Genomic DNA, 27,651 nt, shown 5'->3' on the forward strand with positions numbered 1-27,651 from the left:
GGCCCTGCTTCAACCCTGCTCCAGCCCTGCTCCAGCTCTGCCCCGGGGGGACGCGGGGAGGSACCCTCAGGCACCGCAGTCTCCCCGCCGGCGGGCCGGGCTCCAGAGCGGCTGGAAACGGCGGGAAGGTGGGAAACTGCCGGCTCCCGGAGAGCCCCGCCTGACCCGGGGGGAGAGGAACGGGGAGCCCACCCTCGCCCCTTTCTGTGAGGGAATCTGGGCGCTAACTTGTGTTCTGAGTCTTACACAGTCCTGTTACAAGGTAATAACATCCCTGAGGTTATCCTAGGGGGACCTCGGCTTCCCGAATGTGCGTCAGGGAAATAGTAAATTTCATAGTAGAGTACATTTCACTCAGTTTTACCATCACCCTCAAGCTCCTTTGCCACCGGCACTAATAGTGAAATCTTACTTATCATTTCTCTAGGAGCAACAAAAAACTCATCTAAGTGAGATGATGTCACTTTAGCCGTGGGTAAGTGTATAAAGATGCTGCAGAAAATAAAAGTTATTTTTATTTTTCTTTTCATGAAGGAAAAAACAAAGAAAATCTCATTTTTTGAATGTTCAAAATTTAAAGGAGCAGGCCAGTGAAATCATCGGCAGGAAAAAAAAAACAAAAAACCAAAACAAGGCGGTAAATACTGAAGATATTTAGAGCTTAAATATAGAGACTKTGGAATTTGTGCTGGGAGTGGCAAACGTGACTAGCACAGTGGTTCTTAAGGAGTAAAAACAAAACCTGATAGAAATGGAAAATGGCCTTGATTGGCAAAGAAAGGAATATCTTGGAAGCAGAAAGTGTCCGAGTATGTTAGCTGATGCCAAAGAAACCAGAAGGTTAATCTTATAGAAAKGAAGGAAGGCCAAGAAAGAAGTTGAGGTGCTTTGTGCTTAGCATGTGTGAGTGGAACTGTGAAACCCTTACCAGCAACTTTGCTTTCGTTTGCAGTGCAAAAAGGAAGGTTTTTCTTCCAGCCAAAAAAGAAAATTCTTTTTCAAAAGTGTTCTAAATAATGTAATTGCATTAGTTTGGTTGGGACCAGCAGTCTGTCTGTCTCTGGGATGGGACTTGAGAATGATGGGTGGGACAAGGAACCTGTTTACCAGAGTTACTGGATAGGGTATACTGAGACTTTTTTTAGGAAGAGAGAGCTGGACAGTTGATTGCTTTGTGTTATCTCTARTTGTTCTGAACTTTAATGAGACAATTGATGCTGCTGCTGGGGAAATACCTTTTCAGTGTGAGACAGAGACTGGTAGGAAAGGAACACAAGGAAGGCTGGGTTAAAKGTTTGAGTGAGGTTGGAGAGGCTGTGGTTCATGAATGATAGAAGAATCCATCAGTGTTATGGCTGAGTCAGTCTTTAAGGTCTGTTTCTTTCAGATGTAGTGCTCAGCAATMCAGCTCTTCTGGGCCATTATAATGCACCTATGATGCCACAATGGCAACCACTGGCCCCTGTCTTATAACACTGTTCAACAGTAACTACAAAAGCTTTTCAAAAAGTTGCATGATCATTATTAACTGTTATTATGTAGAAAGGGAACTTGAAGCATAGAGAATAAAAGGTGAGAGGCATTATTAGAAATAAAGCACAGAAGTTAAACTCTGAGTTACTTGATCTTGTGCATGATTTTGTGGTGTGAAGGATTTGATAAATTCCTAGGGMCCAAGTAAGTATGAAAATTTGAAGGTGAGCTGTGTTAAGTGACCTAAAAAAAAGCTATAGATAGCTCAGCAGTTTTCCTAAGTGCACTTATTTCTAAAGGAATTTCTGAAGGCATGCATAAACCAGCAATTAGGAGAATAGAACAGCAAATTAAAATTATGTGAACTTTATAGGACAGGCAATACAATATTTTATGGAGTTAATATTTCTGCCCTCCCTTCCCCACACCTCAACATGATCCACTTAGGCTGCTTCAGACAGATTTGGAGAAACAGAGAAATAATTTTCTAGCTGACATTCTTTCCTTAGCATTTACATTTCAAAATTTTTGTCAGTGTTGCTGAAAGAGGATAAAGGAACAGTATGAGGAGTGCTGCAGTTTAAAAAAAAAATACAGTATTTCTATTAATAAGATATCTTGTAGTAATTAAAGTTTATCTGTGTTTCATAATATGGTGACAGTGCAATGTCAGGCTTTTTGGTACAGTGTGACAGCATCTCAGCAGATGGATATGAAAATAGATTCTTGTGCCTATACACAYAGACACACACACAGAGTTTGTTATTGCAAGATACAAATCTGTAATCTTAATTTAGGCTCTGCATTCATTTGGAAGAGAAGGCAGTGACTTGGAACCTAAAGTTGTACAGCTTTTAAAATCAAACAATTTGGTTTTGCTCTTCCAAACCCACCACTACAACAATAAAGAGCCTGTTTGTGTGCTTGCCTTGACCTTAAAGTGATGTGGTGAGCAACGTCAGTGCTCTGCCGTGCAGGCAGTGCTGATGGATGGTAACAACAGTAGCACTGAACTTGCAAGGCCTTTACTTGCTCTAAAGGATCTTCAAGCAAAATGATGTAATTACCATTATATAAAGGTAAAAAAATGAAAGCAATATTGTTTTGTTGTATGCAGGGAAACACCTACCCTTTTTCATTTGGAATGAGGAAGGCAGAGTAAAAGTACCCCAAACTCATTGGAAGTGTGGGATTTAGCCATTRAAAACTGTAGAAATCCTACAGCTTGGCCTTTGCAGTCCTTATGTTTGCAGAATTGGGACCTCAATTAGACAAGAATTCCAAACCAAAGCTTAATTGTTGGAAAGGTGAGTCATGAAGGGACACAGCAAAGCAGAAATGAACTTKTGGAAGAATTGGGTTTTATTGAAAGTCTTGTAGACTTGCCATGAAGCTAATTTGCAGAAGATACTAGCAGTGAGTCACAGGGAAGCAGTGAGGCCAGCACTGGAACAGATGGTGAAAACTGAGGGGTAAATGAAGGAGCACAGAAAACAGCTTTGTAGTTGTTGGTGGGAGARAACTCAAATTATGTGTGGAGGTTAAGCTTCAGTATAGACAAAAATCTTGAAATTTGTATCCTGAAATGCAGATATTTTTGGTGTCAGGTACTGTGGTGGTGTAAAGACAGGTGGTGAGGAAGAGTGCCATATCTAGGGCAAATGTGTTATCTGTTCAGTGAATTAATTTATGGTTGATTTAGAGGAAGACTGACAATGTCACATCTACATTAACTGGAGTTTGTTTATAAAGTCTGCTGCCTGCAGTGTAGCAGCTAATGATTTCATTTGTGTTTTGCTGCAAGCTGAGTACTATAAGCACTGCCACAGAATTAAATGAAAAGTTTAATAAGAATAATGTATTGACAAATCAATTTTTTTTCTGTTTCAAGTGATTTCTGTGAACATCCATAAAAGGATTTGAAARCTACATACTAGAGAAATTTGTGTAGTTTTTATTACACAGAGAAATGCTGAAATTTCAAGAAATTGCTAAGCATGCCACTGTTGTCAGATTTAATTCTGCTTGCTCAGATGCTGTGATTGCAAGAAGATACACTATTCAGAAGAAACTTGGCAATGGAAGCTTTGGAAGTGTGTATTTGGTTACTGACAGAAAAGCAAAACAAGGAGAGAAATTGTAAGTAAACTCTTCACATGCTTTAAATAAAAATGTTGGGAACATATTTCTTGCATTGTAGATATTTTCTCTGTATTTGTGTCTCATCTCTCAGTTTGGTGTTACATTGCAGCCTTAACTGTCTAACTTTAGTGATGATGTAAGGTAGAAGCAGACCTATTTTTGATAACACTTAATTGGATGCCTTCAGGAATTGATTCTATGTTACTGTAAGGACTCAGATTTTTGGAGGGGTCTCCAAAGAAACTTTACTGTATTGATGACCTATTTCTAATAACTGATCTGTGTGAACAAAACCTGAGAAGGAATAGTTACAGAAATTCCAGTACAGAAACATCTTTCTATTTGCTGTATATTTAACTGGTAGAAGGTTTGATTTTTTTTTTTAAATTGCCAGCAAATCTCAATTTTAAATTTTTTTTTAAAAGTGCCTAAATTTAAACAAGTCTCAACAGTTTAACTGGTAAATGCTTTGGGATTCTGAAGCTATAATGGCAAAAGAACATTTTCAGGTTGTTGACATTTATGTATATGGGTTTGAGCTTGGGTTTGTGGCTGGACATCCTGTTGTATAGAACTGTGTTTGTCTGTCTTGATACTTACACTAAGTGAAATTTAACTGTAAATATTTTTGTTTTATAAAAAAAAAAAATTGTAAAGCTCTTTGTCAAAAGTCAGAAACATCTAATCAATGTGCTTTTCAGCCCAAAATACATCCTTTGAATGGGGGGGGGGGGGTGTGATTTATTGGTCCTTATTCATGGACAAATTAATGAGCACTTACATGATTAAAGAGCTTTTTATGATTCATTTGTGCCTCACTTTTGCTACTTATGGCAACACATTATTGGCAATATTTCTTTAAGAAGTGTTCAGCCAAGACATAATTCTATCAACTGTTTCCGTTCCACATCAATTTACAGTTTCTGAGGTCCTTGGATTAGAGTTAGTGTTCCACTAAGCTCTTAGCTTTTCCCAGAAAGTTTAAAGGATTTTACTCTCTCACAGCCTTAGTTTTCTCAAAAAGATATTATTTAATGAAATATTTCATTAAACAATATGCATTAAGCTTTTAAAGGGGCTATTTTAATTGTTTTTCTTGAGAATTTTGAGTGGCTGTCTTGAACAAACATTTTCTGCCTGCAGCATTCCATGCCTGTGTTTTGTGCAGGGCTATCCTCAGGACAGACACTGAATATCAAACGATTTCTTATTTTTACTTTAAACTTTTTTTTAATCAGTCTTTCTGTGACCACATTACAATACAACAGTATTTATTTAACCAGTTGATGTGTAATGCTGTATTTAATCCTTCCATCACAAGGGGGTGCTCCCCTATCACAGTTGTRCATTCCTTCCATGCCTCAAGCATTGATGATCCGATCCCTCCAAATTTCTATCACTTTCATGCTAAATAAATATGACAAAAAAAACTTTCTCAGTCGAACGTGAAAATGCAGGTAGCATAACGATACAGAGTGTAGACGCTTTCTTCTGTTTAGAAATATTGGTTTCCTATGGTGGTAAAATATGCTAGAAGTCAGATTCTCATTAGTGCTTTCARATAATCATGTATGGAACTGAACTGGCTGCTGCTTATGTTTCTATATGCTTTTGAATGAAAATATAGCTGGTTATGGTTCTTAGTCTTTAAAAAGAATGATTTTAATACAGCTCTGAAGGTCCTTTGAACTCACCCCCCCACCCAAGCAACACAACTGTGACCTGAGCAGAATTAGAATTCTAGTTTTTTTTTTGTTGTTGTTGTTTCAGAGATGATCTAGAACATGCKGAGACAAATATTATGTACACTGTAAACTCAGCCACAGATAATTTCCTGAAAATTGCTATTGGCAAAAGCACTGTTAAAGAGCATAGAAATGAACCATAAGAATACAAATTCCCAAGAAAAATGRCATGTTGGTATAGAAGCTGTTCAGAGATATCTTCTTTGGTTTTGCAGTGACTAACAATGGTTATAATGTAATTTCAAGCATGCTCAGCAAAGCTTTTGCATGATTCTAGAAACAGTTTTAGGTTGTTCCTTGTATTTTGTTACCTCTCAAAGATCATACTCACTGTAGTGAGTGAAGTTATGCACAGAGTTGCTTCAGCTAGGAAGGAGAGAGGATTGATTACTTCAGSCAGCYATGCCTCAAATTAACAGACTTATTYCACATAAAACTCTCAGGGCTGCTCAGGCCAGCAGTGCCTGCCTTTCTAAAAAGTGCATGCCAGCTTCATGCTTCACTCCAGTTCTTTGTATGGATGGGATCAAGATTATTGACTGAGATCATCATAGATGAGCAACATCCATGTGATATGGTTCATTTGTGCACCATAGTGAAATGGTATTGTGTTGCATTGTATGACACATTCCTTGCCTATTGCTTTAACTTCCTAACTGGTTATATTTTTTGGAAATTGTATTTTCTGGTGTAAGAACTTTTGATCCTGTTGGGTGATTCTTACAGAGTATGACAGAAGGTTAACTATCTCAGGAGTCCCTGCAACTTATGTGAAAGTAGCAGAGTAGAGATTTTAAAAAGAGTCCTCATAGAGAGAAAGGTCAGAATCTGGGAGGTTCCTCACTATGAACAAATTTTCTCATGTACTAAGCAATCTATACAGGAGCAAGATTATTAATTTCCCCTCTTCTTTTGGATGAAACTATAGCCAAAATTAATATCTTAGACCCTAAAGTCAGTTATGCATGAGACACATCTTTGCAAAAGCAAGCTTCTTAGTCCCAGTTTACACAGGATGTTGTGGTTTGYGGATTATTTAATACCTGTTTGTTTCTGAACATTACGGACCTAGACCTACCCAAAATAGGTAACTTGGTTTGTATAAAGAAAGTAGCAGGACTGAAGCATTTTTATAGCTAACMGTAATATTCCTGCAGTCACTTATATGCTGGTCCCCCTGAGTACCTTATCAGTTAACTATAATAGGTAATTATGTTTAAAGAMAAAGTCTTTTACAACAGAGATTTAAGCTCAGCAATAGTCTTGAAGGACAGTGCCATCACTTAAAGAAAATGAATGTCCTAATCAATTGTGCCTAGGGAAGTTCTGGGTTAAGTGTCACTGATTCATAACCATGTATGGGCAAGCAGCTGAAGTACACAGTTGGCAATAGGGATTTCTAGTTCATAAATATTCACAAGATATTTATGTGTCCCTGTGGTGGAAAGGACACTCTGACAAGTGCCAAACTCCCTGGACTGCTCCACTGTGTGGTAGCTGTGGGGTGTCAGCTCAGTTTCTGCATCTGACTTGCATTATAGCTTTAATCCAGACTCATGCTATGATTCCTTGGAAACTGCGCACTAAGCTGAATAATTTATCATGTGACTTTCAATTATTTATGTCTTCTTATAACAAATGATATAAAATCTAAAGGTGGAAGAGATTTGTAACTTATGAATATCCAAGAGACAAGCAGCAGAGTGCTGTTGTCAAATCCCTGTGTTTAYTGCCTATTTGTTTCTCTGAAGGTATTCCAAGGGAATGGTCATTTGATGCTGACTTGATGAAAACAGTAGCAAATTATTCCCTGCCAGTTGTTGTCTGCATATGCATCTAATYACACTGCTTTCCTTTATTCTTTGCCTTCATTTAATAATAAAAACTAGAAATTAAAACTGGAATCTGTCAGGACATTTTAGATTTGTGAACAGACATTCATGATCTCCTTGATAACTGATCAAAGGTTCATTTCCTGTAGGATCTTCYTGATTGTGGCTTATTTTTATGTAAGGTTTTCTCAAAGAAACATTTTTGGCTTGGTTCGGTTGTGTGTGCCTCTGCTTCTCCATGTAAGACTCAGCTACTGTGCCATGGCTGCTGAGGTGTACATTCATGCTTGGCCCAAATAAGAGATCATAAAAACATTGACCTTGTGGATTTAGCTAGACCACTTTGAGAAGTGAGCCTTCATGAGCTTTCCACCTAARTGGCGAAGCATGCCTTTCATATTCTGTGAGCAATGCTACAGAGTCAAGATCTAGAGCTCAATGTCCAAGGAATTTCCTCACTGGAAGAGTGGCTGATGTTCTCGTTCTTTGTTTAAGGGTACACCTGCCATGAAGTTGCCCGGGAGTGAAACTGTAAATGTTTTGCTTCAAGTTTGGCAGGCAGTTCATGCAATGGCAACAATTGTTCCAAATATTTTCTAGTGCAGGCCAACAGGTTCAAAGACAAGCTTGAAAACCCTGGATTCATCCAAAGCAGATCTCACTGGAGACTGTATGGGAAGGTGCTTTAGTCCCTACCCCCTGCATCCCTCTTAGAGCCCAGCTGTTCCTGCAGTTTAGGATGGCACAGGTAGGTCTCCTCCAGCTCAGTGTAAGAAAGTTTAGAAAGTTCCTATGCTGGAAAGTCCCCCTCTCTAGTGGGGGCTGCAGGGTAGCTTGGCATTGGAGCACAGATGTAAAATTTAWCCCTGTCCTTGCTTGTGGTGGATTKGCCAATTTAAAGTCACAACCATGCYGCAGTCCTTTGCRCAGGCAATTACTGTGTTAAAATTTCTAGCTCCCACATAATCAAAAACCATAAAACCTGAACATTCTATGGTTTCTTTGGAATCAAAAGATCCATACTGGAACATGTTGAGACCCTTCGTTCAGCTTGTATAACACAGGTGTCTGTGAAATCCTCCACAGTGCTGTCTGATRCAATTTTTACATCTGATTASTCATCTTTATGAGCTTTAGTGGTATTGTTGTTGGTTTGTCTTTTTTTTTCTTTTACCACTCTCTTTTTAATATACCTTTCTTAGACTAAGTAGCCTAGTTTTTAAYTTTCAGTAGGATTTGTCCATTTGGGTAAGATTCTAACTAGGTGTTTAACATATGTAAGTGGGAGACWGTGTGCCTTAAAGGAAACACTACTTGGGTTCACAATAAATCTCATCTCCCACAGAGCTGAGCTCCCAGGAGCTCAGTGATGCAGCACTCACCACRTTCTGATCATATATGCAGGCAGAGAGCAGTGCTGATGGTTGRGTTCATTGTTTTGAGAATTGTTTGGAAATAACATTTTCAACATTGGGTGGAGACCTGTGCTTAAGGTATTACTGCGCATTACCTTTCTCTGAGGTGAATGGCAGAGACAGAATGAAGTGATTTGGTAATTAAGCAAATGCCTTGAGAACACTCCTGTCTCATTCATTTTGCTGAAACGGATGTTTAGTTTTCATGCACTTGTCAGCTAGCTTTAGTAAGAAAATTGGGAGAAGTGCAGTATTATTACTTTAGGCTGAAYTGTGGSCACCTGCCTCAAAGATACYATAGGTGTTTGAAATATTGGAATAYACCTGTCTACTGTATCTTCTTATGGGTTACGCTTACTGGCAAGGGGTTTCCTCTAAAGTCTGCATCAGGGATGTTTTTCCATGCAGAATGAGCCTCCATTTTTTTGTTGCATTTGTACAATRTAATGAGAAAACTGCTGCAGTGAATGGAATAAATTCTGGATTTGCTGGACAGTCAATGTACTTTCCCCCATTTTTTTCTGTTTTGTTTTGTTATTGTGCCTATGAATTTCCTAGTTTTTTTGTTTCTCTTACATCCATGGTGTGCCCTTCACATGTTTCAAGACAACTTTTCAATGTCCCTGGGTAGTTGCATAATTTTTGAATTTCATGTGTTTCACTGATTATTAAGACCACAGTATCATACTCAGGAGAGCTAAAAATTGTTTTATCTAACAATGGWGGTTAAATGCAATTAATTTCCTCAGTATTGCTTGATTCTCTTTGCCTTTGATTATAGGCTATTTAGTAACATGCTTTTGTAAAGCCATAAATCACACTTTTATCTTTTACTACATGACTTTTTTTTTTTTTTTCCCAGTACCATAAATACTTGAATGCATGCCAGAAATAAACTTTGAAAGAGATGCTGATGGAAAGAGACATGTAGGGGTAGTGAATCTYCTCATTAAAGTTGCAGCAATTACTGTTGAAATTACTTATGGGAATTGGTTCCACTGAAGGGACAATACTGTTGACATAAATATCCTTGCAACAGCAAAAGGAACATAATTCTGCTTACAAATATATATAATTCAGAAGAGGACCAATTAAATGTTGCATTAACAAGTTTTTAGTTGAATTTCTATGGAATGCATTCTTACAGCAATTTTTAGTATGTCTGGTTTCCCTTCACTACTCCTGTTGTTCACAAGTCTGTTTTCTGTAACTGATGAATACAGATCAAGTGATATGAAGGCCTTTCTTCAAAATTGCTAATTGCAACTAATTTCAAAATTCAAATTAGTTGCTACAGAAGGAAAATTCTTTTTGGCAGATGCTTTAGCCCAARGCTGCAAGTTGAAGAGTTATAACATGGCAATTATGAGACTTTTAATCRTATTAAAAAGCTTGAAGAAAAAATGCAGCATTCAATATTTAGTTCTGTAATGGTGTCTCGTCTTGTTTGAAAGGGAATCTTTATTAGCAGAGAGCAATTAATTGTAAAATATATTAAGTCTGTGCAATGAAATGACAAYTGAGAAATGCCTGGTTTAAAAGATTTATTATTTGATGGAAGYCTTCAAAGATACAGAGAATAAATAAAATTATTTGGTCATTGTTATATCTCAAAAATTCCATTTAGGTTAGGGGCAGCATGATGCTGAACTGCATTCTTAAGCAAGACTGGGCTGTAGGAAAGGTTGGATGAACAGTAGAGGGGGATAATGCAACATGCAACGATAAAGTATTGCTAAATATGAGTACATTCACAGGTATTAGTATCTCATCATAATTATTAGCAATTTTCCTGTTAAGACACGAATTTCTTCAGTTCAATCACAGTCTCTTAGTATTTGATTTAGAACTGAAACATATGAATAGACTATAAATATATTTACATTTTATGTTTCCATTTCTCTCTAGGAAAAAAAAAACTAGATTTCAAAAATTTGGCTTTAGAGGAAAATTCATCCTTTATGAATCAGTATCCACTTCATTCTGTCRTTTTTAATCAGTATAGAGGGTAACCCAAAATGTCCCAAAGAATTATTCACAATRAGTGCATTTTAATTTCTAAATAAATTATTTCATTTAATCACTTGTACAGTTCTGTGGAAGATAACACAATTGCTCTGCTTTGCTTTATAATTACTGTTTGTTTTCCAAAAYTGGCACATATGATTGACCAAAAATAATTTAAATTATGCCCCTTTATGTATATGAGAGTTTGATCAGTGCAGAAGAAAATGATAGAATCTGTATTCCTTGAAGCTAACTTAATTCAACAGTATTMTCTTTCATGTTTCATATTCCAGAAAACAAAGTCTACATTTTTTGGGTACTAATTAGGAACTGTTAATTTTCAAATAACCATAAACATTTTTTACCAYGAGCTGGCCTGTTCAGTGTTAGTGCATATTGTTAGAGCATTTGAAAATGTGGCATCTTGAAAAATATTTGTAAGTGCTGTAATTGTGACTTGCTGATGGAAATGGAAAGTGAATCATCCATTTCACTTGCAAATTTAAGAAATCTCATTGCCATTCAAAGATACTAAAGCGAGGTTAAATTAGTTAAAGTACTTATTCAGAAAATGAAATTATATGTAATCCATCTGCAGATATTACAGTGCGCATACAGTGATTGAATTCAATGTGGTTAACTCAGGGATTAGTTSTCAGAGTCTGTGAGTATTCATGAACTATGTGAATAGGTTGTTTTGGAGAACAGAAAAGATCAGTTACTTACAACAGTTATGGTATTACTAGTAAGTCAATGGTGTCCAGGGGGACAACAAAAGAAGTTCAGTATTCAATTTAAGATTTAAGCAATACTTAGAATTGAAAAGGGTTATGGCTTGACTAAGAAATCCATACCACTATGGGAACCCAATATTTGATTTTAGAAGTTACGTAGTTATTTAGGCTTGAAATGCTTTGGGTAATGAGTGAGTATGTGTATGCAAGGAGGAATACCAAACAACACTCATTGTTTGCTTTTAACTGGAAATTTGGTTATCTTCTTGATTTTGCCATAGAAATCAAGTGCTCTTAATTTACTGTGTTTCTTTCCTTAACTAAAACTAAGTATTCTTCTAGGTAAAACTGATTTTTACATGCTGACGTTTTGTATTTCATGGTTTYACCAGCATCGTCTTTCTCTAACAGATAGACGAATACTTAAATTATCTGACCATGCAGACACTTGATTATTTGAATTTTTGAATCAGATTATTTGAGTTTTGTTGCTAAGCCATAAACTGAAGGAAAGAAGAAGCAGTAATGGTGGGTGACTTCACTCTGTCTGTAGGCACATAGAGTCTTTGTTACCGAATTTCCCAAACAATTTCAATAGTGTGGAAGTTTTGYGCAAACTTTCTGCATGAATGTTGTMACCTCTTCCTCATTTTGGTCCCCATTTCTAGTGTTGTACCTTCTCTGTTTGCCATTTGATAAGTAGAATTGAAGACATCATTATTTAGACAGGCATTCCTTTGATTTTATTGTTTGTGACCAATTTCAGATCCAGTTATAGATCCAGTAAGAGGTGATGCGTTTTTACAGAATTGCACCTGGTTCTTGTACTGAAAAGTTGCCAGGGTGAAGTTGTAGTCCTACAAAAGTCAACATGGATAGAAATACAGGACACAGTTGTGGGTTATGCTAAAACTCTCCCTGCTGGCAATTTAAAATCTGAATGAAATTATAATTAACTGCAGTTCACTGAAACATTACCTGTGTAAAATGAATTTTCTGTTTAATCAAAAACTTAACTTCTGATAATATAGTCCTAGATCACAGTTTTTCTCTTATTTTATCAGACCTGTTTATTCTTGACATGAAGGGAGTTATATTTCTTTTGCTTCCTTCTCARTAAGTGAAATGTACCTAGACAATAATTCATGTTGCAGTTTACTCAATAAACAGAGGGCATTTTGAGAAGCACTGCCTTTTAAGAATTGCATCTGATCCAATAAACCAAATTATATAATAATAAAGTATGTCATCAATGTAAACAAATACCAGATGGGTTGTAAAACATTCAATTTTAGATCAGTGCAAACAGACTGAAATAAACACTTCTGTGGTGTATTGTCAGTCACTAGCAAAGCTCAGAAAGGGATTCCCACTGTGTGCCCATRTTCTGGAGATTCCACCTTCATGTTTGTTTTTCTCTTGTTTTAGTTATGCTCTCTTTAGCCCTTCTTGCTCGCTGTTACTTCACTTTCAGACCCAATGTACTGGCTTGGCTGCTTTTCTAAGCATGACAACACAAGCCAGCACAGTTTTGCTAATGAAAATCAGAAGGTGTTCCCAGGGAAGGTGTGTGAGACTCCTGAGGTTTGGGCACTGCAGAGGTTGGGACATTGCTTTCTGTACTTTGGGGTGTGGGAGAGGGCTTATCTCTCATGTTACTTTCCCACTCTGAAGGGATTGGATGTTGTTCCTGTACCTGGATGTACATAGTGATATTTGGATTTTTTTGCTCTTCAGATATGAATGCTTTCACTACATTCAGTTGTGGTCAGTTCGAGATAAAGTTCAAAGTGAGCTTCTGTTATTGATTGAATTGCAAGGCTTGGGTCTTTTCCCGCACAGTTAAAATCAGGAGGCTGTTGTTCTGTATTTAAGATATTGCCTAGCACTTCTATAATGAAGTTTTCTAATTGTGTATTCATAGACATTTTATCTTGTCGTTAGATACATGGTCTAGTGTTGGACTTGGCAATGTGAGGTTTGTGGYTGGACTCGATGATCTAACAACTATATGATTTGCTAACCCTAAACAACTCTATGATTTGCTTATGTGTTGGTATTGTACACTAAGTCAAATTTATAATAATATTTGAATTTAAATTAGCATATCTCATTTAGCATTATATCAGAAGGGGTAGTTAAKTATTGTATTTGGAGGATATCCACATTTTAATGGGTTTACTTTGTTGTCTGTATATGCCACTGAAATGTCTGCTTTCTTTTTTCATGCCATAAATTTAAGATTTTTTAGTTCATGGAAAGAGCTGTAGACCTTTTAAATCCTGCTTAATGCTTGAGCCTAAGTGGCAGAATATATAAGGACAGATTTTTTGAAAGAACTTGACTTTCAGGTGTATCTGTATACTCCAGATGGAGTCTTGATAAAATCTTAAGAAGAGAGTCTGTTATTCCCAATAAATGTTCATGTGACACTCTTCAAAAGGCTTAAAATACTTCAAATTCAAAACTTCAAAAATACTTCAAAGTTTAAAAAAAATACTTCAGTAACACAATGCAGGCAGATTTTCAGCAGGTGATATACAAGTACCATGTCTGAATTATGAATCATGATGGCTCATTCTTTATTATATACCAACCATAAAATGCAGGTTGGATCATGGAAGCAGAAATACTTCATTTCCTTCAAAATGTAGARCTGGATTTTATTGGTAGAGAGGAAATGCAGTCAGGATTTTTATCTAAGAAAGGTTTGTTGTTTTCTTATGATTACTGAACTTTTATTTGCGGACCTGTCAGCCTGTTTGACATCACTAGGGATGCCAAATTTGAGTTGTCTTAGGAGTTGTATGTATCACAGGATGTGCCCATTTTAGCTGCCTGTTCAGGTAGAATTCACTTGTGTAAATACTGAAATGGGGTAGGGTGAATTTAAGTACTCTTTAGGTGTTCTATGTATTGAAAAGTATAGCTAATTTTTATAGATAAATTCCTGGCTGAAGTCTTTTATCTTCCTTGCTTTTCTTCTAAATTTATCAGAGAAGAGCTGCTTCAGATCTGGAGAATTCTCTGTTTTCTCTGTGAGGCTTCTGAGAGTCTGACATAACTTTTTTGTCAATACTTAATAAACACGGAGTTATTTTAGTACATATTTTAAAATTTTAAGTGTATTTACTAAAATGTTATCAAAAGCTTTGCAGATAGTATGGAGCCTAGKTACATTCTTCATATTTAATGCAGTAAAATGAAAACTTATCTACATACAGAGTACACACATATACCAGAGGCATGCAGATGAGCCTAATCTTGATTGCATTCAAAAGTTTCCTTTCCAGAAGCAAATGTCTTCTATCTGTGGGTATGAATTAGAACAGTGTTGCAGAAAACCAATACCTTATTTACAAAAAGTATATTTTCTTGATTTCTTCTTCTGGGAATTAATTTAAATGAGAAAAGCACCTGTCATCTTGTCTGACAGCTGATGACAGCATTAAGATCACTGAGTGACTAAGATGACAAGCTATCCCTACACATCAACACATCAGGCTTTTATTGCTGTCTTGGGTATACAAGAAACTTGTATTAAGTGGTCTTTAACAAGGACTCATCCTGTTTGTCAGTTCTGTGACATGATTTTTATGAAGGAAGGAGTAATGACCCCTGTCAACTGAAGATGAGGAGATTGCAGTAGGTATTGCCTGTCTGTGTTCCATGAAGCTTGTCTGTACAGATCCAAACAGYTCAAAGGGCATGTTTTTCATCACAGTTCCTGATGKGGATTTGGCAAGTTTATATAAAAAWTCATACATTGCTAGTCAGAAACTGATTGTTCAGATTTAGGAAAAATTTTCTTATGAAGAAACACAGCTTTTTTCTCTTCCTTTAGATAAGGTGAATTACTGTAGTTTTATCACTGTCATGTTTAACTACAGTAATTTTACAACTATTCTCTGTTGAATGGGGAAATTACTAAAAACACTGTGGAAGCGTCCCTTCAGTCTGAAACTTGCCCTTYGTGTATTCAAAAGTTTGGGGAAATTCATCACTTTATTTCAGTAAAAAAMCACAGTATTCTCTAATAGGCTTCAATATTTCCTTCAGAAAAGATCAATTATCTATTCTTCAGTGACTGGTAATGGAAATGGAAATGRAGAGTGTTGTGTTGTCTTTTTTAAACATTTCATCAGGAAGATCTTGGCAAAATATGCTTTCTCATAGTGCTCTGCACTGAGGGTTTTTTCCATGTCGGGTAAATTGCTCTATTACAGGTTCTGTATACAGCTAATTCTGAACTACAAATTCTTGTATGGCACATTCATGTGTTAAAGTTGAAGAATCTGAAAATTCCCTGTATTTTTCCAGGCTTTTCCAGAGGATTTATGGCCTCCTTAAATAAGCGATAAATACAAAAAGATTAGAATTCATTAAAACAGTATAACTAGATTCCAGCCCAAATCTAGATTTGTACTTTTCACTTACATTCTCAGATGAAGGACAGGCTGATGTTTAAAAAAAAMCCAAACAACCAGATAGCCTGAGTTTATCACTGGAAAAACAGCCACAGACATATTATTCTGTGTGATTTTTCTCGTGCCTCYGTGGAGAGACTTGGGCAGAAACTGTAAATGCAGTTTCTTGCTGCTCYTTATTTCATGTATGAATCTTGACCATATGCTCTGAGTGGGTTTGAAAACACTTAAATTTGATTTTTTATTTATGTTTGTTATTATGCAGTGATGCATAGCACTGAAAACATGTTATAAAGAAAACAGTGCAGTAGGGAATTAGTGGGAGAAATATTTCAAAACAGTATTTTTAATACATTGTCTAATCTATATGGTGACTAACATATTTGTTTGATTTTTAATCCATTCTCTTTGTTTACCCATATTTATCTCATCATTTCATGTTGCCAATATTTAGTCAATGTTACTATTTTGCACTTAAGGAAATTTTGATGGGATTTTGAATATTACATGTTTTTTTTTATTTTTCTGGTTTTATTATTATAAAGATTTATTTTTTTTATTTTTTTCCTCTAGAAAGGTCCTAAAGGAAATCTCTGTTGGAAACCTAAAGCCTAATGAAACAGTTGAAGCAAGTCTGGAAGCACAACTACTCTCCAAATTAGACCATCCAGCCATTGTCAAATTTTATGCAAGCTTTGTGGAGCAAGATAGTTTCTGCATTATCACTGAATATTGTGAGGTGAGACTGAAGAAATTTAACAGAATGTGTGTGTTAAAATAGSGTGTCCTAAGAAGCCATTTAATAAAATGTTTTAGTTTGAATTTTAGTCTTTATTTGTTGCTTGTGGCATCACCTTCTACTTGTAAGSTGTGTTCCTTTCAGATAAGGAATGTTACCTTCTCATGTGAGACTCATAGACGAACAAACCACAGAAGAGGWAATAGGTAATATTAAATACAAGTTCATTTGGTGTGTCATAGTAAGTGTTACAAGAAAGGCTTAAATGCGGACACATTGCCAAATCTGTGGAAGACCTCAGAAAGGTGGTACCACTTCTGTGCTACTGATAGATGAGAGAAGATAAGATTGGGGGTGTGGGGGCATGAAATAAAATGTGATATAAATGAGGAAGGGAAAACTCCCTTGGGATTTAGAGGTGATTACAAGAAGGTTAAGCCTACCACATGGATGATGAGTTTGACARCAACATTGGCTTTACAAAATGAAAAACAGTGTGAGTCAAAGACCAGAATGTAGTGGATACAACAAATATCGAAGCAGGATGCACTACAGTATAGTTACTATTTATTTTTTGACTCCAGCATTTGGTTTAAGAACATATTGCTGAAATCTGTCTTAGAGCTTTCGAATAAGAATTTAAACATATTTAAGCCAGTTTTCAGTAGTTTATATAAAACAAGTGCATACTTTGTATTAAATATAGATGTGCTCTTAAAAAAAATCTCTTATACATAAAATGATCTTTTAATGAAACTGAGAAGCAAACTCTTCAGCTGTGYTCTGCTAGACATGCTGAAATGCTTTGGAAGATAATGATCTTAGACTACTGAGTTACCTGTACACAAATCAAATTTGACTTAACTAATCACATTGCTTTAAGAATTTAGATTTCATGGGAATAATTAAACAAGTGTAATCCCTGAGAGTTATTTCTTCCTTAGAAGCTTTCTTTGATGTGTATTTTTTTCTGGGACTTTTCAWAATTAAATCTTAAATGTTTAATTCTGTGATACAATCTGAATATTTATTCACATATTATTGTAACACCCATGCAAAATCTTTTTGTGCCATTCCCTGAATGTTTGACAGCTGGGTTTGAGAGTACTGTCAACTCTTTGAGGAAATCCAGAGCTCAGAACTGAGGGATTATTTTAAGTGTTCAGCTATTCCCATGCATTCATAATTTTSTCTCTACAAGTACAAAGTGTCCCAATACTAGATCAGTTAAACATATGGGAATGTCAGCAGCACTATAGTCTGTCTTTTGTCCATCTACTGCTTTTTACTCACTTTTTTTTTCTTTTTTTTTTTTCATTTGGCATAAAGTTATAGGTGAATAAGGAAGAACATGAAAGCAGAGTAATCCCAAGCATTACTCCTTGGAGTTTTGGGGTTTTTATGCAATATAAACTAGCCTGCATGAAACTATTTTGGTACAGCATTACCTTAGGGTCCGGGAGTCCTCAAACAAGTGAGAATGTATCAGAGTGAGGTGAATGAAGGAGGAGGAAATCAATTCATCTGTTATGTACTGAATCTTTTCTGTTTTGAGTCTGCTAGGTGAGGTCAGAATGATACTTGGTCCAATAGGATGTGCTTCTGACTTTCCAAAAGGAACAGGTTCTGTGGTATCATTGCATTTAAGCCATTACAATATATTTCACTGAATGTTCCTACAAGGAAAAGCACAAAGCAAAGTTGCACACAGTGCTATAAAGTTTCTTTTCTATTTTAGTGGGAGTATTTCCAGAAGGTATACTTTTGTATTTACTTATCTATAACCTGCCTTTGTATGTGGTGGGATTTCAGTCTTTTGACCTAAAAGATGCCTGTTTGAATCATGCCTAAATTGAAAATGAGAAAAATGTAGTGCTACCTGATCCTTGTTTGGAAGCGTAGTACATTCAGTTTCTCATGCATAGAATAATTACCAGATTGGCAGTAATTGGTACTCTTGGGCAGACTCAAAACAAAGAGCAGACATTAAGTTGGCATGGAAACGGAACTACCCCTCCTGAGCTTTATTCTATTTTCTCCAAAGTACTGTGACTTATTCATTAGCCACGGTGCTTTGTTCATTCTTGCATGAGTAGCATAGAGTGAGCCTCCAGTGCAGCTGCCCCATGCTGTACCTTGTCCTGTGAAAGAAAAACAGAGAACATTGGTCTCCATTGCTCAGCTTGATGTCTTTTATTATAACTGAATTCAATCAAATTATAAGGAAGAAGTATATGTGTTCTGTTTTGATCTTACTTATTGAGCTTCTTAGACCCTTTTCCCAAATCAAAATCTTACAGCTAATACGAACATTATCAGCTAAGCCTGATTTTGAACAAAAAATGCCTTAATGAACCTTGGATTTCATTTTTTACTATAAATTTGACTTGAAAAAAATACACTTTTTACAAAGCAGTTACTTTAAAAGTTACATTATTTTAATATATTATAAGGCAGAACTGGTTGTACTTTCCCCCTGACATTTATTTATGTCTCTTGACTGCAGTCTCAGCTGTGATGTGAGTACACATATGCTAAGGAAATCTGAGCAAAAGGAATAACTAAAGCAATCAATGCCTGTTCACGTTATAAGCTCTAGATGCTAAGCTGTTTTAAATAATTTACTGGTGTGTTTGAGACTCTTGATATTTAAATAGAAACTGCAGCTTGGAAACTCCATATGTACATAATTTGTTAAATTGTTGAATTCCTTATGAACTTCATTATACTGACCTTCCTTAATGCAAAATTGGGTTAACAAATTTTTTCAGAGTTTCACAGCAGCAGTATTTCAGCAAATCTTTTATGATGTGTTTTTGTTTTCCTTTTTTTAGACACAAAATCAAGGTTAAATTAATTGCAGGACGTTGAGACCACTCTTCCCTGCCTGAGATAAAAAGCTGTGCAGTTCTGTGAGGGCACATGTAGTGAATTATTCAGCTGCTTTTTTTCTCCTTAGATCTTTTGAAGGAATTTTCCCTCAACTTCAGAGTGTTCACTGCCCTAACTCTATAGGTCCTGCACTTACTTTTCTTTGCATTTTTTATGGCGATATGTTATAGTGAGAGGGGACACATTGGGACAGGGAGAAACAGTGATTGGAGCCTGCTGCACTTCATCTGTCCTCACCTGGATAGTACACAGTCCCTTGAGGTCTGCAGCCAGCTGTCACATGTTTGAGCCCCCTCACTCCTGGGCTTTTGCTACAATTGGCTCTGGATGGTCAGGGGCATCTGTCTGGAACAGTTTATTTTATAATAATGACTCATTGTTTTCAAGATGCGTGAGTAGACTCAGACACAGCCCATTTGGTTGCCATGCAATGGAGAACCCAGCAACAATTTTTCTTTCCTTCCTCTTCTCTATTGCAAGCAAACAGGGGGAAGCTGCTGAACATTTGGAGTTGCAAAGGGGAAGCAGCTGCGACAGTTCCATGTTCCCAGAAGAACAGCTCTCTGGGCAGGAGCAGGGTGGCAGATGGAGAGCTGAACCCATATTCCCTTCCCTAGTGAATGAGATGATTCAGACATTTCAATAAAAAAATTGCAAGACATGGTCAGGGAACACATTTTTATAGATGACAAAACAGATTTGCTTAGTTTTAATGCACTCACTTTCAAATGTTATAACTTAGAACAAGAAAGGCCGTAGAAATTACTGTGAACTCACGTCAGAATCACATGAATGTTTAGATCTGCAAGAATAGAATCTGCTTATTTTGTGGCAGCAGTATGAAGCACTGTGGTGTTGGGAACAGAAAAAAAATGCTGAAAATATAAAACATTGAGGGTCAACAGTGCAGAGGAGTAAATGGCTGATGATTGGAAATTATGGTACTGGTACATTTGTACAGGTGAAATAGGTATATGGCACATACAACATCTGATTTTATGCAGAATGTATAACAGAAAAGTAATGATTTGTGGTGAATAAACTGTCCTGATGTAAGGTAATTAGTCACTAGAATGTAATCAGACTCTCCCTTTGCTCTGGGGTTAGTTACCTTAAGACACTGCTTAATTAATGCTTGTGCATTCTTGTAGACAAAATGAATTTATTTTATAAACTGGATAAACAATCAGCTCACAACCATCTGTATTTTGAGCAAAATGAATGGTTTTCCTGGAAGTCTCCTCAAAATCCTCTTTCATCATGTTGTTGTACAACTGATATTTCCAAATATCTGGATTTTTGTAGTTTTCAAGTAGTCTTTTTCTGGATATATTTTCTGGTTTATTGGCACACCCTACTATGTGTCATATTGCTCCATTCCGAGTGCTACTTCAAAATCAATTGTTTTAGTGAAGTATCCCAATAACATGTGCTACATATTCTTGAGGCTTTAAATCTGCTTTATTTCTGGCAAAAGTAAATTTGAAAAACAGCTAAATATCATAATTAAAGGGATTGTCTTTTAATTCTTAAGAGAATGACACAGTTTCTTTGATACTGATATGGTTATTATAACATAATAAATGAGTGTCTCTTGACTGTGCAGTGTTTGACCAGAGTGGAAATGCTTTACTCAAATTTATTAACTTATTTACACTGATTGGGGGAAATTAATTTCACTTGCCTAGTTGTCTATATATTAGCCAGTCAATGTAGGCCCTTATCATAAATCTTTGCAGAGAAACAGTGTTTCTACAGCATGATCCATCCCTTCCCAAGGTAGACAATCATATGGCAGAGATAATCACACTATACAGATGCATGTTCCTTTGTGTTGACCATAATGGTTTGGGGTGACCAGCTCAGATGTGGAAGTTGGGTGACATGAAGAAAGAAACAGTTAGAAACTTTGATAATCTTGTGTAACACTAAGAGAAAACTACGAAGCAAGACTATTTGATACCATTTTGCCCCTCACTTGTGTATGCTTTTGGTGCTGGGAGAGTTCAGAATTCACATGCATGTGTTGATTTTACAGACCGACATGCTAGGATGCCTGAAGGCCTAAGGAAGTGGGATCCTATACTATGATAAAGGAGAATAGCATTTTGAAAACTCAATTTCAATGTAAAAATATTTTGTGATGTTTTTCAGGGTGGAGATCTAGACTTTAAAATTCAAGAGTACAGAGATTCTGGGAAGATATTCACTCAAAGTCAAGTAATAGACTGGTTTATACAGTTGTTACTTGGAGTCAACTATATGCATGAAAGGTACAGTCATTTGATATTTGAGAGCATTTAGCGTGGGAAGGGAGTGAATGGACTAACTGACTAGTTGGAAGTACTCAAACAGAAATGAAAGTTATGTTCATCAAACTGTTGTAGTTAGTACATGTCAGATACCCCAAGTGTAATTAATTATCTATCCTGCAATAATTGTACATTATGTCTTTTAGCAGGAAAATGGTACATGTCTTCCAGTTCTTTTAAGAGCCAAATGGAAAATGGAGCACAGTATAATATAAATAAAATATATATATWTATTTAGATGAAAATTAAAAGGTTTAAAACAAAGTAATCTTTTTACAGGGGAGTCAGCAAGCATGTTGTGCACATTTTTAATGTGAAGCATCCAGTATGCTTGATGCATATGCTTGATGGATTCCCAGCAAAATCAGTGGAGTTACATACAAGCATTCTTTGAAAAGAGACATCACTTTTAACAGCATAGCAAATATTAACTTAAAACAATACTGTAGGTCATCCAGTATGAGGAGATAACTCATGGTTTGAACAGCGGTAGTGTATGTAGATGAATACCTACCTGGTCATCTCTGAGTGTAGCTCTTGCCTTCAGTGTGATTTAGGCAGGCTGACTGCAGTGATGGAAAGATTTCCCTTGCTGCCAGTGTGCTGGACATGTATGATGCCTCTCTGGTATCTGTAGCATCCTTTGCAGGGTTTAGGCAAAATTTGCTTGCCTGAATTTTAGGTGCAAGTGAGCAGTGGGTGGAGAGGTCACCTGTCATCAGGAGCAGCTATTCCTGAATTGAACTGAAGTAAAGTGTGTGGGATACGTTTGACCTAAACTGATGAATGCCTAATGAGTTTTTGCAAGTGTCAGACTGTAGAGGGAAAAGGGCAGAGTGAATTGCTGTCCAAGATGCAAGAGCATTTTTGTTCCTAAATGCCAATTTATCCAGGACTTGTACATGAAATGCTGCCCTGCCAGTGACGGGAGGACACTCTCTTGGGTTACTGTGCTCTCCAGCATTCACCTCAGGCCAGAAGGACAGGGGGAAATGGAAATAAAAATCCTGACAATGTAACTAAACTATCAATGTGGGTTAGTTTTTTTTTTTTCTTTCTTGAACTCCAATGTATCAACTTATCATTAAAAATTTTGATACCAGGAAAGTCCCCTTTGTCAAAATTCTTTCTTTAATATATGTGTTTAGAAGATGCATTTTGCAGAATAATTCAAAATAATAATAACAACACATGACATTTGGATTGATGGTCATTTTAGGCCCCGTACAACTGAACTACTTTATTTTATTCTGAGTGTTATTCTTTTTGTCTTTCATTTTCTGTATTTCCTTAATTCCTCTTTTGTCTCTTGTTTTCCTATGTGTCCATTTTGTCTACTCTCTATTTTACTTATCTTCCACTTGTTCTCAAACAAATCTTTAAAATAAAATAAGATCCTAAAATAAAATTTTTTGGTAAATATGTATATAAAATTTGGTTTCCTGAAAAGTCAGTTAATTCTCCAGTTAAAGCAATTTGATTTTCCAAACAGCATTTCATTTGCTCCTTTTCAGTCATAGCTAATAATACCTCTCCAGACACTTACAAATAATTTGACAGTTTTAATTTATATATATTTGTATTTTGTGTTATTTGGCTCTATGTACATTACAAAATATAATCTTTTTCTTATTAGTATAAAGTCGAACAGTAGTTTAAATGGAAAAAATTAGGCTTAAAAGAATTTAAAACTACCTACAGAAATTTAAAAACATAATAACAGCCTTCTGTTTTGGTGTAGAGGAATAATGAATGATTTCTCTACTGATATGGAAAAAAGGCTGTAATATATTTAATTTATGTTCTGAAGCAAAGAAAACTTTTCCCTAGAGTGAGAAGTTTGAAGTGTTTACAGCCTGTGGGTTGGTCCTTTCCCATGCCATTCCTAAGAAAACCCACCGTTTTGGATGGGACCTTTTATTCCAGAGAAGCAACAATTGTTATTTATAGTTTTAAACATGAAATAGTCACTTTGTTGCACTTCTTGCATAACTTTAGTTGAACTTCCACACTTTTTGAGAACTCTTATGCTGGAAGCTTATTGTTTATTTTTTAAATTGGAAACTTGAAATTAAAATTACCTAGAAATAAACAGATTCAATCCTTATCTGTCTTTGATATTAACAAAGGGAGAAATAAAAGAGAGAGAACATAGTTCAGTGGATGGAGATCTATAGCATGAAACCATCCTGTAGTCTCTCATTATACACGTAGCCCATCACATGCCAGTGCAAAAAATTAATCCCACAGCAACTGGGCAATGAGGCCATTGATTAATTTAASCTCAATTTGAATAAGGCTGATCATTATGTTACCCATCGTTTTGGTAATCTTTATGAAGAATTTATGAACACAGATTTTTATAAGGTTATTCTTTATGCAAACAGTAGATAATACAGGATTCAGACATACACAGAACCTCTTACTCCTCTATAGAGATCTGACAGAGGAAAGAGAAATTAATTCCTGATGATTTCACAGCAGTAAAATACTTCAGCTTCCTTCAGCTTCACTTGCAGTTGGTTCTGTTGCAGCAAAGCTTCATTCCAGGAGAYTGCCCACTCCTCAGGGCTTGTGCTGTTCTTTTATGACAATGACAATGAGACAGCAAGCAGGTACTCTATAGAACATAGATATGGATATGTTTACAGCCCAAATTTGAAGCACTCTTCAAGTATTAATTTCTACCCAAAATAACCACTCATTAGTCACTTCACTGTCCATCAAGTAAAGTTTGCTGGGGATCAGTTAATTCATGTTGTTTTTATAGGTCAATCTTTTCCTACAATAACAAAGTTGCTCTCTTTTTTTAACTGGATTTACAGTGCAGGCTTGACATTAATTTTATACTAGCACTAAAGTATTCTTTTCAGTTAAGGTTTCAGCTTGTACTTTGCTTATCTTCTGACATATCATGGCAGAATAAGGTGCATTACTGTGACTTGTAATGCACCTTATTCTGCTCCAAAAAATCAACCCAAATATTTATTTCTTGTATTAATATATGAAAACAGTTTATACTTACTGGTAATGCAAATAAAGTGCATAACATTTTCTTTGATATGTTGCAAGATTAGCATTATATTGTAATTCAAACTAATGTGACCCAAACACCTTCTTTTAATCTCATTTTCAAATAATATGCTACTGAAAGCTTTCTGGATCATTTTTATATTTCAAATCACCTGTTACTAAAATAAAAGATATTCAGGAAACTTTTAGGTTCAAAAGTTCTGTTGTTATATTCCTAAAAAAGACTACTATTAAAAGAAGGTTAAAACCTACTAATGCTCAGCAACAATGCACAAAGAAAATTTAACTCAGTGCAAGCAAGTTATTTCAAAGCATCTGTGTGATCAATGATAAGGAAAGCCCTTTCTGAATCTAAATAAAAACAGCAAGATGTCTATAAAACTATGTGTCTATTTATATATACATATACATACTTACAAAAGAATAACAAATATCAGTTTAATTTCCTTACTGATGTAATGTGTGAGGAGTATATGTGTATTGCTCATGGAAGTAGTCAAATAGAGAACAAATTATTGATAGTAATTTATAAACATGGGTGGAGGCATACTGAATAAAACTTTCATTTTTCTGAATGTGCAAACCTTTTTCTACAGGTATTACTTTCAGAACAAAAAAAAATTGAAAGGAAACAAAAGTGAAATAATTCCTGTAAGAAACATAAAGAACTCTTTTCATTGACCCATAAAACCAGAAACGTTTCTTTTTATTGCCCAGTCTGTGTACATGCTGCAATGAATTCTAGTATTATTTTCATTTTTTCCCCATTTGTGAACTGAGTATATAGAATTTAATATTTTTTTCTCTTCTTGCAAAAATTATTTTCAAATGAGTTGTGGATTAAATTGTGTGTTTAAATTGTGCTGTAAAATGCATATTTTCTGATCTTAATATAAAAACTATTTTGGAAATAATTTCATTATATCAGCGTGTAAGACACTCATTAAAATTTGAGATAATAAATGAAAATTGCTAAAAAAATTAAAATCAATTATTATATTTGTTCTTCTTGTCCACATCTCAAGAATCCTAAAGCATCAGTTTCTTTCTTTACATGTTTTAAATGGCTGAATGACTAGTGTATTTGTATTAACAAATACCGTTTCTGTAGCCAAACACAATTCTAACCTCCTCCTGAGCAGAGCTGATGACTAATCCTGTGTGTTAGCAATAATTTCAAAAGTGGATGAATTCTAATTTAGTTGAGGTTATAGGGAACAATGCTCTTGGATACGTTATTAGCAAGAATTAATTGAGAATATGTTGTGTATACTGCAGGGATATTTTTTTCCTAAGGGGCTGCAAAATTACTGTCACACATGTAAGATTTATAGAAGTTAAGAAGATTCTGTATATTCTCACATCGTGTGTAGCTTATGATGTTATTTCAAACTTTGATGGAAAAATAAGTCTGTAAAAGCTAATTGTTCTTTTTATTTTCCTTTTTATCTTTGTAAAAAGTTCTTTCAAGTTCCACACTGTCACTGTAAAAAATTGAACTACTAGCTTAGGCTATATAGATATTTGTCTTTGAAGTAATACTTTTGCTCTGAAGGAGTGTTTCTTAGCTTTGAGGAGCTCTAATTGCTGTTTTTCTCATCCCTTATTCTCTTGTGAGACATCTTATTCTCCGGGCAGAAAATAAGATGTAATGCTTTTCACTCGAGTCAGATAGGCAGACTTGCCTTTYTCCCTTCCTCTGCAGCTCATACTATGTCTGTATCTGTATTTTTTAGCTGGGATCTCCAGGTACATTTTTATTATCCTATTTCAGCTCTCACCCTGTGGGTGCCTGTGAATGCACCTCTGTGTGCATGTGAAGTTCCTTAATGCCATCATCCGTGCATTGTCACTTGCAGAGTTGTAGCAGTGCTGGGCTGGCCTTTCTGGAAAGGGCTGAAGTTAATACCTGAAATACTTAATCTGTGACTCTGAATGCTTCCAGTTGGATGAGGCTGAATTTCCTTTTCTATTCCAGATGGATACTTCACAGGGATTTGAAAGCCAAGAATATATTTTTGAAAGATAATCTTCTTAAAATTGGTGAGATTTCCATACTAATAAAAGATATATTTTCCTGGGATAGAACAGTTCAGTAGACATTTTGTCAATAAAGAGATTTAAAGAAAATCATGTCTGAAATAGCCGTTTGATTTGTGGTCAAGCATTTATTTGACAACCAGACACAAGAGAGGCATTGAAATCTCTAGCCTTGAGGATGCTTCAGGCTTGGCTGGGCCTGGACCTGAGCAGTCTCATGAAAGTTGCTTTGAGCCAGGGATTTGAATCAGATGACCTTGTAAGGCCTCTTCAAACCCACATTTTTCTGTGATGTTATGCATTTGAGGTGTTTTTATTTTTAAGAATTGTTTTTCCCATTATTTCAAATACTGGCAAGATTTTCTGTATGTGCAGTCATTTTATCATGCCTAACAATAAACAAAAAAAGTTTCTGTGAATAGATATACATTTAAATTAATAGATTATTGTTTCTACTGATATTTTTAGGAGACTTTGGAGTTTCTTGTCTTTTGATGGGTTCATGTGATCTTGCAACTACTTTTACTGGGACACCATATTACATGAGTCCAGAAGTACTGAAGCACCAGGGATATAACACAAAATCTGACATTTGGTGAGTAGTCAGAATACTGTTTAGGTTGGGTTAGGCATTTATTTTCACTAAAACTGTTTCAGTACATTTGAATCAAATTTTGCAATCTGAAGCCTTGCCCTTTGCATTAAGAAGCCTGTAGTTGGCTTTTATTCTGGGTTATCTGAGACTTTAAAGGAGTGTAGGATTCAGGTTCAGTCTATGATATGATACAGGATGATTGTAGACAAAGTTCAGGTTTTTCTAGAAAGGGGAAAATCTCTTTTTTTCTGGTATTGAGATAGAT

General features: G+C 35.7%; 1 protein-coding gene across 1 annotated transcript; it reads left to right on the plus strand.

The window, feature by feature from the left end:
* The first annotated feature begins 39 nt into the window (after positions 1 to 39).
* Positions 40 to 27,390, plus strand: NEK11 (NIMA related kinase 11). Its single transcript, XM_057372675.1, has 6 exons — positions 40 to 262; positions 3,365 to 3,612; positions 16,349 to 16,514; positions 21,561 to 21,679; positions 26,730 to 26,794; positions 27,260 to 27,390. Exons 2-6 carry the CDS (start codon positions 3,443 to 3,445, stop codon positions 27,388 to 27,390), a joined length of 651 nt encoding a protein of 216 aa, XP_057228658.1. The 5' UTR covers positions 40 to 262; positions 3,365 to 3,442.
* The last annotated feature ends 261 nt before the right edge of the window (positions 27,391 to 27,651 follow it).

The sequence above is a fragment of the Malurus melanocephalus genome, unplaced genomic scaffold (genome assembly GCF_030028575.1).
Source record: "Malurus melanocephalus ecotype Western Australia unplaced genomic scaffold, MMel_1.1 scaffold_177, whole genome shotgun sequence".
Lineage (NCBI taxonomy): Eukaryota > Metazoa > Chordata > Aves > Passeriformes > Maluridae > Malurus > Malurus melanocephalus.

Bases quoted from the DNA above. Each gene is read 5' to 3' on its own strand.
- NEK11 (XM_057372675.1), top strand. From the start codon at position 3,443: ATGCTGAAATTTCAAGAAATTGCTAAGCATGCCACTGTTGTCAGATTT. The intron at 16,515-21,560 runs GTGAGACTGAAG...GATGTTTTTCAG, and splicing joins TTATCACTGAATATTGTGAG to GGTGGAGATCTAGACTTTAA. The intron at 21,680-26,729 runs GTACAGTCATTT...TTTCTATTCCAG, and splicing joins GTCAACTATATGCATGAAAG to ATGGATACTTCACAGGGATT.